This window comes from Nicotiana tomentosiformis, chromosome 12 (genome assembly GCF_000390325.3).
Source record: "Nicotiana tomentosiformis chromosome 12, ASM39032v3, whole genome shotgun sequence".
NCBI lineage: Eukaryota > Viridiplantae > Streptophyta > Magnoliopsida > Solanales > Solanaceae > Nicotiana > Nicotiana tomentosiformis.
In genome coordinates this window covers 39,542,009-39,556,339 of record NC_090823.1, presented here as the reverse complement: position 1 = coordinate 39,556,339, position 14,331 = coordinate 39,542,009, and the positions used below count along the sequence as shown (strand labels likewise).

Genomic DNA, 14,331 nt, shown 5'->3' with positions numbered 1-14,331 from the left:
CTAGGTTGAAAACCTAGAAAGAGGCGGCCTAGGAAAAAGTTAGGACATAATAATAAAAAATAAAAAAAAGAAGAAAATCACTCATTCTGAACTACGGTATGACTTGATCATCTTCACCGAGGTACGTAGGCAGCTTAGAGTTTCATTCTGAGTTCAGTCACATAAGTCCAAAAGATACATAATCCCCTAATCATTGTCCGAATTAAGTACGATGGAGTGTAATCCATTCAATTGGCACTTGAAAATCGAGCTGAGATACCATTCTTCTGTTAAACTTTAGATCCCATCCAATTTTGAAGGGGGCAAGCCGCTATGGTAAATTGGTATCTTCAATAAAATGATTAATATCTTTTAGGAGGCTGCCAAGCATTTGCATCGAAGTCCGGGAATTCGTTATGCATGATAATCCAAACCTTGAAGTTTTATTTTGGCGAGCCTTCACGACATTTCAAATTCAGTAAGACTTGAACCCAAGATATTTGGTGAGAATGAAGCTCTTGAATTTCAATTTTTTGCAATTAAAAAGGTCTTGCGATCTCGAGGCTTCCACACCAAGATACAAAAATTTGGTGAAGTCGCGCTAATTTGGAACTGTCGGCATATTAGTTTCCAATAGATCAAACGGTTCTTGATTTCGACATTCCTACATCAAGATACAAAAGTTTTGGTGAAGTCACGCAAATCTGAAATCTTCGCCGTGTCAGAATTTAGTATTGATTTTGAACTATTATCTGAAACTATCCTTAAGGAATTAAATTTTGCATTTTGGATATGTTATTTATCTGTAAGTTAAGTTTCCAAAAAATCAAACGGTTCGTGATTTCTACATTCCTACATCAAGATACAAAAGTTTTGGTGAAGTCGCGCGAATTTGAAATCGTCGCCGTGTCAGAATTTAGTATTGATTTCGAACTATTATCTGAAACTATCCTTAAGTCATTAAATTTTGCATTTTGTATATGTTATATATCTGTAAGTTAAGTTTCCAAAAAATCAAAAGGTTCGTGATTCTGACTTTCCTACACCAAGATATGATTTTCTTTTTGTGAGACTGCGCAAATCTGAAATTTTCTACGTGGTGGAATCTAAAATTGGTTTCAAAATATTATCTAGGTCGATTCTGAAGGTGTTTGATTAAAAAATTATTGAAGTCTAATTTTCGAGAAATCAAATGGTTCGTTAGTTGGACTCTCCCACGACAAGATATGAATCTTTCGTTACAAGCGCGTAAAGCTGAAAATTATGCGATTAAGATAAATGTCGGGCAATGTAAAGCAAAAGAGAAGCAATCTTATTTAAGATAAAATAAATATCTACTAGGTCAATCTAACATAAAGATAAAAGGGGAGATAATGCTAATAGCCTAATCTAAACAAAACTTGTAGTTGATCAATTCTTGACAGATAGTCTCCAGGTTCTTCTTCTTCTTCTCCTCCAAATTGGCTGAATCATCAACAGTCAGCAAATTTACGTTGTCATATGAAGAGACCTCAATCTCGACAGCTGAAACTTTTGCCTGAATCTCTTCAACCTCCTTTTGAGTCGCTTCTATAATACCTTCGAGGTTCTCCCTCTCTCGTTGTAATGTCTGGAATTTCTTCACAACTCTCTTCAGTTTATTTTTACTAGAGGAAACTTTCTTGACTTTCTTACTTACTTCAAGTTTGAATGATTCAAGACGCTCCTTAGCTTTGGAAATCAGCTCTAGCTTCTCATCTTGACTCATCTTATCAGCCAAATTGGATCGCTCTTGGTCATATGAAGCAGCAAGCTCGAAAAGAGAATCTAGTAAACACTCTAATGGAGAAAGATCTAAAATATTCGCCTTCTTCATATCCTCGAAAATCTCAGTGATTTGATCCCTATAAGATGAGAGCAGTTCTGCACGAGTTTTGGAGAGTCTCTTGCAAATATCCTCCCAAAGTCCCAAGATGAATTCCTTTTTTGCGATTAAAGACAATGCTCTTTCCTTCAAAAATAGACATTGTTGCATTTGTCATTGGTGGGACGGGAGATATCCCATTTGGAGTTTGTCTTTTTAGGGCTTCGTCATGAGTAAGAGATGATGCCTTTGAAGACGACTTCACTTTAGATGTAGGCACTCCAATAGATTCATTACTCACTTGCGGCTTGTCATGTGGGGATACCACCGGATGCCCAATGGCATTAAACTGCATAAGGAAAAGGCAAATAAAATGGGTAATATTTTTTTTAGTGAAGCTATTCGTTCGACTAAAAAAGAAAGAAAAAAGGCAGGTTGATTGTATTTTTACCTCCTTGTTACAAGTCGTATGCGTTCTTGAGGGACTATCAACACTTGGTATCTCTACGATCTCTACTGGGTTAGGCCGTTTCCTTTTCCAATTTTGATCTTCATTGATGCTCTGGCTTGTATCTTGAGGAACTTGTGTGCTAAATGGAAGAACTGGAGGGTGTTTCTCTATATCTGTTGAAGTTCACACCACTTCTTTCAAAGCTGCCTTTGAGGATTTAAGCTTCCTTTTCTTATGTTGTGTAACTACTTTTGGAATTGGAGTAGGTGGTTCTTTGACTTTTGAGAGCATCTTTCCATTACCTTGATCTTCACCTCCTAAAGGGATAGTAGATTTTAGCCCAACATTGTCTACCAAAGCTTGTAAATTATTCTCGAGAAACTTTCTATGCGCTTTCTCCCACCAAGACATATAATTGGTGGAGAAAGGCTTCTCCACAGGATCTCCCGTTGGGGGAAAAGCCACACGTGACATAGACTGATACAATGTGCAAATCCTCCAAAATCTGAGTCCTTCATCTAGAGAGGCGTTACGTATATCATTCTCAAAAAAATCGGGGACGTTCTGGTAAAACCCAAATTGACGACCAAACCGATGCGGGCTATATGGCTTGATGATGAATGAGTTACCATACCTCAAAGGGAGGTAATTAAAACATAAGCTCATGAAGTAATTTGACTCCAACTCTTGAGGGGCATCGTTATCCACATAATAATAAGGACGAGAATTAGTTAACATTGTTGGTGTCCAAACTATATCCTCCCCATTGTGGATGCATTTTCTTGCATCCTTCTCGTCAAAGTACCTCGCAGCTCCCTCTCCTGAGTATGCCACCATCAAAGGGACAGACGGACCCTTAGCAAGTGGATAATGTGTTTTGAAGTAATGTGCAAGCCAGCCATAAACATAATGGATGGGAAAACAAACTTTGACCTGATCAAGTTGGGAAGAACACGAAATCTTATTCAAACCATGATAAATACTCGCCAAAACTGGGACCGCAAGGCTAATCTTTCGTCCACTTGCCATCATGCTTGCCATCTAAAAAGTCTCGGGACGAATGGAGTTTTTTGCCTTGGGAAACACAAAGGTACATAGCCAAATTGATAAGAATGCTGCTATATATGTTTCATCTTTCGAGTTCCGATCATAAGTGAAAAGTGAGGCATAGACAGCATCGTAAATCTTTGCTATACTCAGGGTTTGTTGGCTTCCACCAAGTACATCTTTAGCCCATTCCCAATATCCTGGGATATGACGATACTCACCCTCGATTGTTGTTGTGTTTCCCCAACGTACTTCGCCTTGAATTATGCGATGCCCTAAGTTTGGAAGGGTACCAGCAATGTTTACGTGGCGATGGATTGATGCTTGGAGAGACCACATCTTGGACAATGGATTAGAAGTAAACTTGTGCTTCAAGGTCCAGTTTTCCACATGAAGGGAGTTCGTCAAAGAAGGCCATGAGGTTGCATACCGGCCAGCTTGTGAGGTGTGAACCAAAAGCTTGGTTTGTTCTATGCCATCTTCAGTCTCGATTACGAGATATCTAAGTTTGGAGGAAGGTGAGGTATAGTCTCTGAAATTTGCCATCTCTTCGGGCTACCCAAAAAAAAAAAAGTCATCAAAGTCCAAATCAAGAATATTAGAATGGGCATAAAAGTCTAAATGGATGAAATGGCCTCCGATAGTCGGGGCACATTGAGAGTAATCTCTTCGATAGTCGGGGCACATTGAAAGTAATCTCTCCGATAGTCGGGTCATTTTGAGAGTAATCTCTCCGGTAGTCGGGTCATTTTGAGAGTAATCTCTCCAGTAGTCGGGTCATTTTGAGAGTAATCTCTCCGATAGTCGAGCCACATTGAGAGTAATCTCTCCGATAGTCGGGTCATTTTGAGAGTAATCTCTCCGATAGTCGGGGCACATTAAGAGTAATCTCTCCGATAGTCGGGTCATTTTGAGAGTAATCTCTCCGATAGTCAGGGCACATTGAGAGTAATATCTCTGATAGTCGGGTCATTCTGCGAGTAATCTCTCCGATAGTCGATCCATATTGAGAGTAATCTCTCCGATAGTCGAGTCATTTTGAGAGTAATCTCTCCGATAGTCGAGCCATATTGAGAGTAATCTCTCCGATAGTCGGGGCACATTGATAGTTATCTCTCTGATAGTCGAGTCATTTTGAGAGTAATCTCTCCGATAGTCGAGCCACATTGAGAGTAACCTCTCTGATAGTCGGGTCATTTTGAGAGTAATCTCTCCGATAGTCGAGCCACATTGAGAGTAATCTCTTCGATATTCGGGCAAGGATGAGTATTCATCCCCTCACACCCTATGAATGCCTTCTTCATGCATGGATCGTCTTGCCAAGCAAAAGCATATCCTTCTACGTTGACCTACAAGAGCGAGCAATAAAAAGCAAAAAAAAAAAAAGCAAAAAAAAATAGAAGGAGAAAGTCACGTTCAAACTAGTGCTTCCTAATCGTCAAAGCCAGAAGTCGAACTGACTTGAGGCGTCCACGGTTGATGCTCGGTTAACATGAGAACTATGGGTTTATATAGGTTATGAAAGAGAGCACTCTAAAAGTGTTTTCCGATGTGGGATTAGATGCTGAGAGAGGCGGTGGCAGGCGCTCCTTTTCCTAGGCAGAGTAGAATCCTTTTCTTGTTATGATTTCAATTGGAATATAATTTGGCTCTCTATCTCAAATCTAATTGGTTGCTGCTAGCAAAAGATTCGGCCTTCCATGCTTGCACGAGGCACTGTGCGTGAATATAGCTTTATACGTATATACTTCCTTAAACAAGGAATGCAATATATTTGGCAAGATGGATTGTGATTTCTTGGCCTAAAAGTTAGAACATGACTCTTATTGGCATTCTGCCAAAGGCCACGTGAATCTTCTAGAAATGAACCAAGTGTTTGGACATTGGTCTATATGTATTGGAAGCTCATTTAAGCAGAATCTTATTATTTCAATTCTTTTGAAGTAATGCGTGAATACATCTACAGTGCACTTTAAATTACATATTAATTCGTGATACTTCAAGTCTAGTCTTCGAAACTCGACATATTTATGCCCTGACAAGTCTTGAAGTATGGGGCATTTGTAGGCATCTAAATTTTATTGGATTAAATCATAAAATTATTTGGGCTATATTTTAAATTCAAGATATATTGGTCTAAATAAATATTATGGGCTAATATAATTGAATTAATTATATAAATCAAATATATATAGATTAAATAAATAAGTCTTAATCCATTGGGTTAGACCATTTAGTTGGGCTACAAGTGATAAACCCACTTCATTAGACCCAAGATTTCATCTTCCTAGAGGCTCAGTTTGGTGCCACTTGTCAAATGACGTGACACGCCAAGTCAAACGGAAGAGCCAATAGGATCATGCCACGTGTCCAAATGACAAGGCATGCCAAGTCACATTAAAAGGCTAATGAAATCGCGCCACGTATGCAAGCGACATGTTCTGGCCAATCAAATGCGGCCTTGTCACACTTCAATTTGATTGGTCGGAAAGAGTTTATTCTTATCATAACTCTTCCCTCCCACAACTATAAATAAGGGTCTTCATAACCCAGAAAAGACACCAGAAGTTATAACAAGAAGTAAGAAAGAGCTTGTGGATCAAATGCTGCAAATTCCTCCACAAATTTCAAGCTTCAAGCAATCAAGTTCAAGTTCAAGAACGAAGGACAAATCAAGTTCAAACTCAAGAACGAAGGACAAATCAAGTTCAAGTAGTACGAGTTCAAATCAAAGTTCGTGCTAGTTGAATTCAAGACGGATAAATCAAATTCAAATTCAAGATCAAGCTCAAAGTCCTTTGAATTTATATTAGAAAAGTAGAATCAATAGAGATTGTACACTCATATTATTTGAAATAAAATACTACAATTGTTACAATATTTTTCGGTTTTGATTTTATTTTCTCCACACAAATTTATTGTCTACAAGTATTCATGCAAAGATATGACAACTTTTTGTATTTCTTATAGAAAGACTCTTAAAGCTTACTTTTCACCATTACCTTTAAGCATTATCTTAAACTAACAGTTTTTAGCAGCTGAGGCACTTGAGATCTAGTGCCTTAACTATTTTAAACTCTTACAATTACCTGACACTTATCTTACCTATACACAATATAAATGTAACATATTAACAAATGATTTTGGCCGAGTATAATGCTTCTATTAGTGCATCCTCTTATGGATTTCAGTTTTTCTTATCAGGATCTCTTGCCGGGATCAAGTACCGATGACTCGATATCAACTGCATAAAAGTGAGAGTAGAACAAAGAGCTCTACTGCTGCCTGAGCTTCTCAAGAAGCTTCTCTGCACTGTATAACTAAGAGCCACTCGTCAAAAAGCAACTAGTGCTGCTGCCTGAGCTACCTATAGCACATGACACATCTTGAACAAGAAATTTTACGCTATGAGTACCAAGAGAATCGAGTATCTCAAGACACTCGTGCAAGTCTTCTTCATTTACCAACATCACCCATTCCTCTTCATCATCAAGATACTCGAGCTGGAACTCCCCGGTCTGCAGTTTGAACCTCTTTGCAACCTCTTCATAGAGTTGAAAGCACCCTGCTGAAGGCTCAAATTTAAATCGGATTCTATCTTCCTTGTAAGTAGCTTTTATGGTAATTAATGACCCACCATCTTCACTGCTTGCCTTAACTTTGGTATGCTTTCGTTCACCAAAACTGTGAGAGCTTGATGAACTGCCATTCATCATTGAACCGGACACATTGGACAAATCTGTCATCCCTGAAGAACTTCCCTTGTTATGTTCCATAACAACATCATCTCCATCCATTTCGTTACTTGCTCTAGTTTTTTTCTCAACATCATCAGCGTCAGGCATGGAATGTGGGAATCGACTGATGAAATGGCAGCCGGAATTGTCCAACTTTAAGTTGCTTGTGCTCAAACGACAACTCCTGCATCCTTCTTTCGTACAGAAAGAACCTAGTGACACATTTCTAGAGTTGGTACATTGCATTTTGTCCTGACTTGCAGGCGACCCTGCATCTAATGCAGCCAATTTGCAGCCATGACAAAATCCAGAAAATGGACTGTTTGACTCTGCTAGTTGGTTTCCATCCACATGTGTATCCTCTTCCATTTTCACCACAGAGTCGTGGTTGTCAATGCATGAAGTTTGGAGGACAGACACAGCATCCTGGGAATCTGGATTTTTCACAGAGACTTCTTTGCAGGGAAAGAGCATACTTTTCTCTGAGTCAAAATCTTGAAGGATAGAACTTGCCGCAACTAGACCTCCAGTGGCTGGATCAAATTTTAATCCTCCTTCAATCCCTTGGACTGATTTAAGCACAGTTTGTATCTTTACTAAAGAACGATTCACTTTGCCTATTTTTCGGGATGGCCATCTTGGGATCCCATGTTGCCGACATATCCTTTTCAATGTAGTCGGACACACTAAAAAAACACATAACAAAAAAGTGTTAACCATCTTTTGCAAGTTAGTTAATTTTGTGATTTCAACTTCAAACAGTTTTCTTTTTAAACCTTAAAGAGTCTGCATCCTTTGATAATGACACTTTTCTTTTAAGAAAATCATTGAAGAACAGCTCATAGTTTAATCTAATGGTTTTTCTTCTGTCTCCCATTTGTTTTTCCTTTGGGGTATGCTAAACTTTTGGCTTAATTAAGCTGTCACCTAAATTTCCAGGCACTACTAACAGATACATAGAATTAGAGATTGAATTGGCACAAAGAAAAATAGCATATTCGAATCGTGATAGGAGAGTTGGGATGTATGGGTTAGAGCCCAAAATCACGTTAGAAGGCAAATAGAGGGACAAGAGATGGTACTCAGTACGTGTATATTAGCCCCAATTTGGGACGACCACAAAAATCTGACAAGGTCCATTAAGCTTTTGCAAGGTATCTCTCTGAATCAGAAAATCACAACCCAATGGAACGGGAAACATACCAACATAATAATACATTTTTCAAGAATGTTTAAATTAGTTGATTGTTTCCACTAGACGAGAGCGTGAATTCTTACCACCAATGCTTTTGGCAGCGTCCTTGAGGCTCCCAGAGAAGTATTGCTGAAGAACATTCAAGCTGACGTGTTTCTCTGCCGCTCTTCTTTTTTTCTCCTTCTGTCTTCTTGATACACTCATTGTCTACAAAATAAAATGCAATAACTTCAGTATTGACAGACAAAAAGGATGAGATCAGAATTTAAAAACATATAGAATGAACATAACTTGTCTAGGAGCACATAAAGTAAGAGTTACTGAAAAACAATTCTCAAGAGCGAAAGACATTCGCTCAAGAATACGTAAAAAGGGTAAAAAAAAAGATTCTGTTTATAAAAATAGAACAAGTTAAGACCTTAAGCAGAGTAAAACATAGTCCACCAAATAAGCTAGGGGAGCTAGATAACAGTAAGGAAGTTGAGTTAAGTGATGTACCTGTTCGCGAGAACCATCAGCTTCCATTCCAGCTATTTCTGAATCACATACGTCTAAAGTTGCTTTACTCAAATCTAAAGTGCTGCCTAATAAAGAATGCTGAGAAATCTTCCTTGACAAGTCAATTGGTGTTAAATCCAGAACCGATTCACTCTGTAACCCACACTTTGCACCCCCTTGTCCAACTAATTCAACATCTGATATTGTCCTCAGACTTTTGCAAATTCTCTGCATGGTACGCGAGAGGTTATTTAAGAGAAGCTGTTGTTCGGTGCTTCCCTTCATATCGACAGGAAGAAAGAACTCCAATATGTAATCATCATCACCGGTGAATATACTACGTAATCTGATAGCAACTGCAGCATTTAGACCAAACTTCCGTGCATGGTGAACAAGTGGATACTCACTTATATGGTACTCTTTCACATCAGGGTAGAAGAAGGGATGGTTGGATTGGAGAGATTTCCCAACAATACCTTGTCCTTCCTCGAGATCATGTCCCATACATGCATGAAGAAATCCGTGCATCTCCTTGTCACTCACATAACAAGCTGTATTCTCAACACATAATACACTTTTTTCATCTGAGCTTGTAATACATCCTCCTGTACAAATACGGGGAATCCACGTCAAAGCAAGAGGCAACCTATGAGCATGGCAAACTGCTCGTAGAACATCTTTTATCTCAGCTAAAGCAGTTCTTTGATTCTTTGAGAGACTCTGCAAGGAAGCAAAATTAGAAGGGAACAAAATATTCCAAGACAAAAAGAAATGGCCACAAACAATGTATAGATCACAGATGGGATTAAGACATTGAGTATTACCTGGGAACTAAATCGAGGAGGTGTTGTGCTCCTTAAGTTTACGGACTGCAAAATGACCACACAGTAATCTTAACCCATTATTTTCTTGAGGATACAACTAAAATAGATTAAGAGATGATCATCAGCATAAACTTTCGAGCAGGCCAGCTATGAACTAACACATAAAGATTGACTATTGATCAACCAAAAATTCCCCTGTATCCGGGCTACATATCCAACTAAAACATATTACTGAAGGAAGAACACTGACAAAACATTTTCTCTGCTGACAGGAAAGAACTTAACTACTGTACATCACGAGCATCACCAGAAAAAAAATGAAAGTGAAAATTTACAATATGAAGTTGTCATACACTATATTGGAAGAAATTGTTAAGACAATTAATTCATGCGAAATCATGTTTTCTGTTCTTTTTAAAGCTCTCGATATCCAATCAAAGGCACTTAAAGGCAATAATATTCGATCTAAACTTCATCCATCGATACTTATTATGAACAACACACCCCGAAAAAAGAAAAACTAAAAAACTAAAAAGGAAAAGCCTAGTAGTCAAAAGTTATACTTGAAGCAAAGACTATTAGCCTGCTTATCAAGCTTTTAAACATATTCCAAAATATATTCTGCGGAAGATATTACAGTTTTTGGATCATCTATTTTCATCCTCATTACGCTGAAATAAAATTCTCTCTCAGTGGAAAAGGTACTATTGCAACGAAAAACAAAGGAACTGATAGAATTAAAGCAAGAACCTGTAGAGCCCGGCAAACATGTCCCATTTCCAAATCAAAATTCGACTTCTCTTTTGTAGTGACTAGTTCTAGTACTGCACAACACGGCGTATCATGTCCATCATCCTCTAGAACTGGTAAAGCAATCGATCCACGGACTTCATGGCCAACTGCATATCGTACACGTAAATACTCGGCCTCTCTATAGTACTGAACATTTGATGTCCACTCGGGTATTCTCGAAGTAAAAACTCGACCAGGAAGACCTGGAAAAGATCCTGGTTTCATATCCACATCAAAAGTGAATTTCCTGGATACCTCTCGATATCCAGATAGAACTTGATCAAATAGAAATGGCTGTTCACAGGTGCTTAAAATGTAGTGATCATCACCATTCTTCATAGGAATCCAAACCTGAGCCAAGATTCCCCCACCAGATGATTCTTTAAACAGTTCTAATGCCTTGAGCATTCGCTCCGGAAGTGATTGACAAGGTGACTTTGGGATTATACAGTTGTCAGTATCAGAAACATAATCAGCCTCTTCACTAGAATCGCGTAACTGGTCATCATTATTCTGCTGAAACATCCAATTTTCCCCTTCACAGGGAAACTGTTGTTCAAAGTTCAATTGTTCAAAAGGTGCATAATTGATGGGCATTGGATTAATCGGCGAAAATGATGGATAAGAGGCAAACATTTGTTCTATAGCACAGGGGCTAGTGCACCATCCGGCATATGCTTCAAAATTCATCATCTCTATTGCATTGTTGAATGTTTCATCTATATGTGAAGACATTGTACCTCCATCAAATGAGACAATACCCTCCATTTGAAGATGTCCAACAAACAAAAATCACCCAATAAGTTTTTGCTAGAGAAGCCTCAAATTTTCCAAGAATCCAATATCAAACTATAAAATCTTTCCCCAATTCTCTTTCTTTTCTTTTTGATGAATCAGAGCGATAAAGGCTGAATCTCAATTAAGGAACTTGACAGTATCCAAGAAATGGTTCCTTTGAGCACATATCAGGATCTTCACTGCATCCCAGAAAGCCAGACTTTTAACTGGATATTTGAAGGTTTTAGCTGTCAATCAAATTCTGAAGTTGTCTAGCTGAATGAATCAACAAAAAGACACATGTTGTATATGGCTAAGAAGCAAAAAATGAACTGGGAAAAAGGGTGGAGAACCCGTAATACTAAGGTTTTGGATATACCAAAAAGGGGTTGAAATCTAATAGAGTATGTAATGACAATATAAACTCCGCCGTGTGAAGAAAGAGCTGAGACTGTACAGAAACACAACGCGGGTTCCAAGGAGGAGAGATTAGAAATGCAAGAACTATTTAACAGCCAAGTAATTGAACTTTAAAGTTTGAGCTTTGAAGGGATAAATTCAGTCTTTAAACTAAATTTTCATCAATTAACTAAATTATAATAGTAGTAACTATTTTCATGTCAACTTGAATCATTAAGATTTACTATTTCCTCTGTTTAATTTATGTGTCTCCCTTTGCTTTACACATTAGTGGTAGATTTTGTGGTGTTACTATTTTTTCTATGATTGGTGTTATGATACTAATATTATTTTATTTTTATTCTTTTATTTTTTATTTTTTTTGACTCGAGGATCTTTCGGAAACAGTCTCTCTACTCCTTCGGGGTAGGAGTAAGGTTTGCATATACACTATCCTCCTCAGACCTCATTAGTAAAATTTTACTGAGTTGTTGTTGTTGTTGTTATTGTTGTTCTGTTTAATTTATGTGGCATGATTCTCTCTTCTTCTTCCTTTTTTTTTAAAAAGAAAGAAAGATTTTGAAAATCTATGATTTTAAACCTATTATGATATTTTTATAATTATAAACATGTCATTACAGATAAAATAAAAAATTTTAAATTCAATATTTCTAAAAATGAATGATATTCTTTGTAAAAGGAACTAACAAAAAGATATTGTCACATAAAATAATACTATAAGGGGTCGTTTGATTTTAATACGGCTTATGTTGGGATAAGTTATGTTGGGATAAGTTATGATGAGATTAGTTATGCTGAGATTAGTTATCCTGATATTATTTTTTATCCATTGTTTGGTATGTTGTATTAAAAATGATAATTGTATAATTTCTAACAAGAAGGTATAAGTTATTCCGGCACTAATTACCCCACCGCCCTACAAGGTATAAGTTATTCTGATACTAATTTTAATCTCGGGATAACTTATACCAGGTTTGCTAACCAAACAAAGTATTAAGGTGGTATTAAAATTTTATACCAGGACTATATCTACTTATACCTCATACAAAACGACCCCTAATAGAACAGAGGGCAGTGGCGGACCCACGTGATGGCTAGCGGGTTCAACTGAACCCGCTTCGCTAAAAATTAATATTGTGTATATGTATAAATTAGAATTAAAGTTGTGTAAATTTTGTATAAATATTTTATTTGAACCCACTTGATAACTACTATTTTAAGACTAAAGTTATGTACTTCTAAAATTAAACCCGCTTGCACAAAATTTTGGGTCCGCCACTGACAGAGGCGCTATTTGATTAGATACAGAATGTTGAACGCTATATATATATATATATATATATATATATATATATATATATTTATTTTTTTTTATTTTTATTTTATTTTATTTTTTTTAATCTAAAGTATGACGAAAGGAGAGGAGGGTCAAAGGGGGAATCGGGAGAGAACGAAAGGGATTGCTATTTTTGGAAGGTAGAGAAAGGGGAAATGGGTGACGTAACATCTTAGAGCTTATAGATAGTATTCAGAAGTTTTGCTGCTAAAAATAGAAATGGTGTTTTTAGAGCATTTGGAACTTGGGGAGTTAAGACAGAACCAAGAGCTCTTTTCTCTTTATTCCCTCTGTAAGCTTATAGCATGTTTGATCAAGTTTTTTCCGTCCCAAAAGTAATTTTTTTTTCTCAAAAAATACTTTTTTCTCAACTTGAGGTGTTTGACCAAGCTTTTTTTTTTAAGAAAAAAGTATTTTTGGGAAAAAACAGAAGTATAAGCAGTTTTGATTTTTCTTCTTACCAAGAATATCCTTAGCAAAATATGGTATATAGTAAAATAGTCTTGCTTATTTTAAACCTAATACCTACAATTAGATATTATATTATTGAACTCTCCTAATGTATTAATATTTCTTTTTATTTTTAGGATAACTTTCTAATATACTATGACATTTGGGATGAATGCTTTTATATTTGTTAAATAATTTTTTTGATATATTTAAATCATCTTGAAATAATTAAAGTACTTTTAAATTTTATTTTCATATTTTACTTAAATAAAATGAAAAAACTTAATTATTATCTTTAATAATAAATATTTGAGATTATTTATTTATTCATATAATATTAAATACTAAGTAAATTTTTTCATGTCCTTATTCGTAATTTGATACTTAAAAGCACTTTTTGAAAAGTTTGGTCAAACACAAATTATTGTTCAAAAGTGCTTTTCAGATTGATTAGTCAAACACAAACTGTTTCTCTCCAAAAATACTTTTTCGAAAAACACTTTTGAAAAAAAATACTTATCAAAATAAACAGATTTTTCCAGTTTAGCCAACATGCTATTAGAGAGACACAACAGGGAAAAAGGAAAATAGAGACGGCACGGAAAGGGAAAAAACCCTATTCGACTCAAATAATTTTAGTTTTGACAATAATAAATTAAAGTATGAATATATATTAATTGATCTTAATCAGGCGCCTAATAATTTATTTATCTTTAGTTCCAAAATGCTAGTACTTTCTTTGTTTCCATTCAGTTGTCAAATAAGTTTTTACACGCTTATTAAAGAACAATTATTCTCTTGATCTCATTTTATGTGATTGTTTGATCGCGTATGAAAATTAAGAAATTTTTGTAGTCTAACAGCCTGTTTGGCTAAGTTTCTTTTTGGCCAAAAGTATTTTTTTGTGGTAAAGTTAAGGTGTTTGGCCAATAAAAGGAAAAAGAATATTTTTAAGTAGAAGTCAGTTTTTGAGAAGCAGACA

At 36.3% G+C, this 14,331-nt stretch overlaps 1 protein-coding gene across 1 annotated transcript; it reads right to left on the bottom strand.

Moving 5' to 3' along the window:
* Nucleotides 1-6,095: 6,095 nt before the first annotated feature.
* LOC104096859 (protein NLP9-like) lies at nt 6,096-11,673 on the bottom strand. Its single transcript, XM_009603300.4, has 5 exons — nt 10,325-11,673; nt 9,575-9,619; nt 8,751-9,470; nt 8,336-8,459; nt 6,096-7,743 (listed from the first exon to the last, which is right to left on the bottom strand). The coding sequence occupies exons 1-5, from the start codon at nt 11,132-11,134 to the stop codon at nt 6,641-6,643; spliced, it is 2,802 nt and encodes a 933-aa protein (XP_009601595.1). The 5' UTR covers nt 11,135-11,673; the 3' UTR covers nt 6,096-6,640.
* Nucleotides 11,674-14,331: the final 2,658 nt, after the last annotated feature.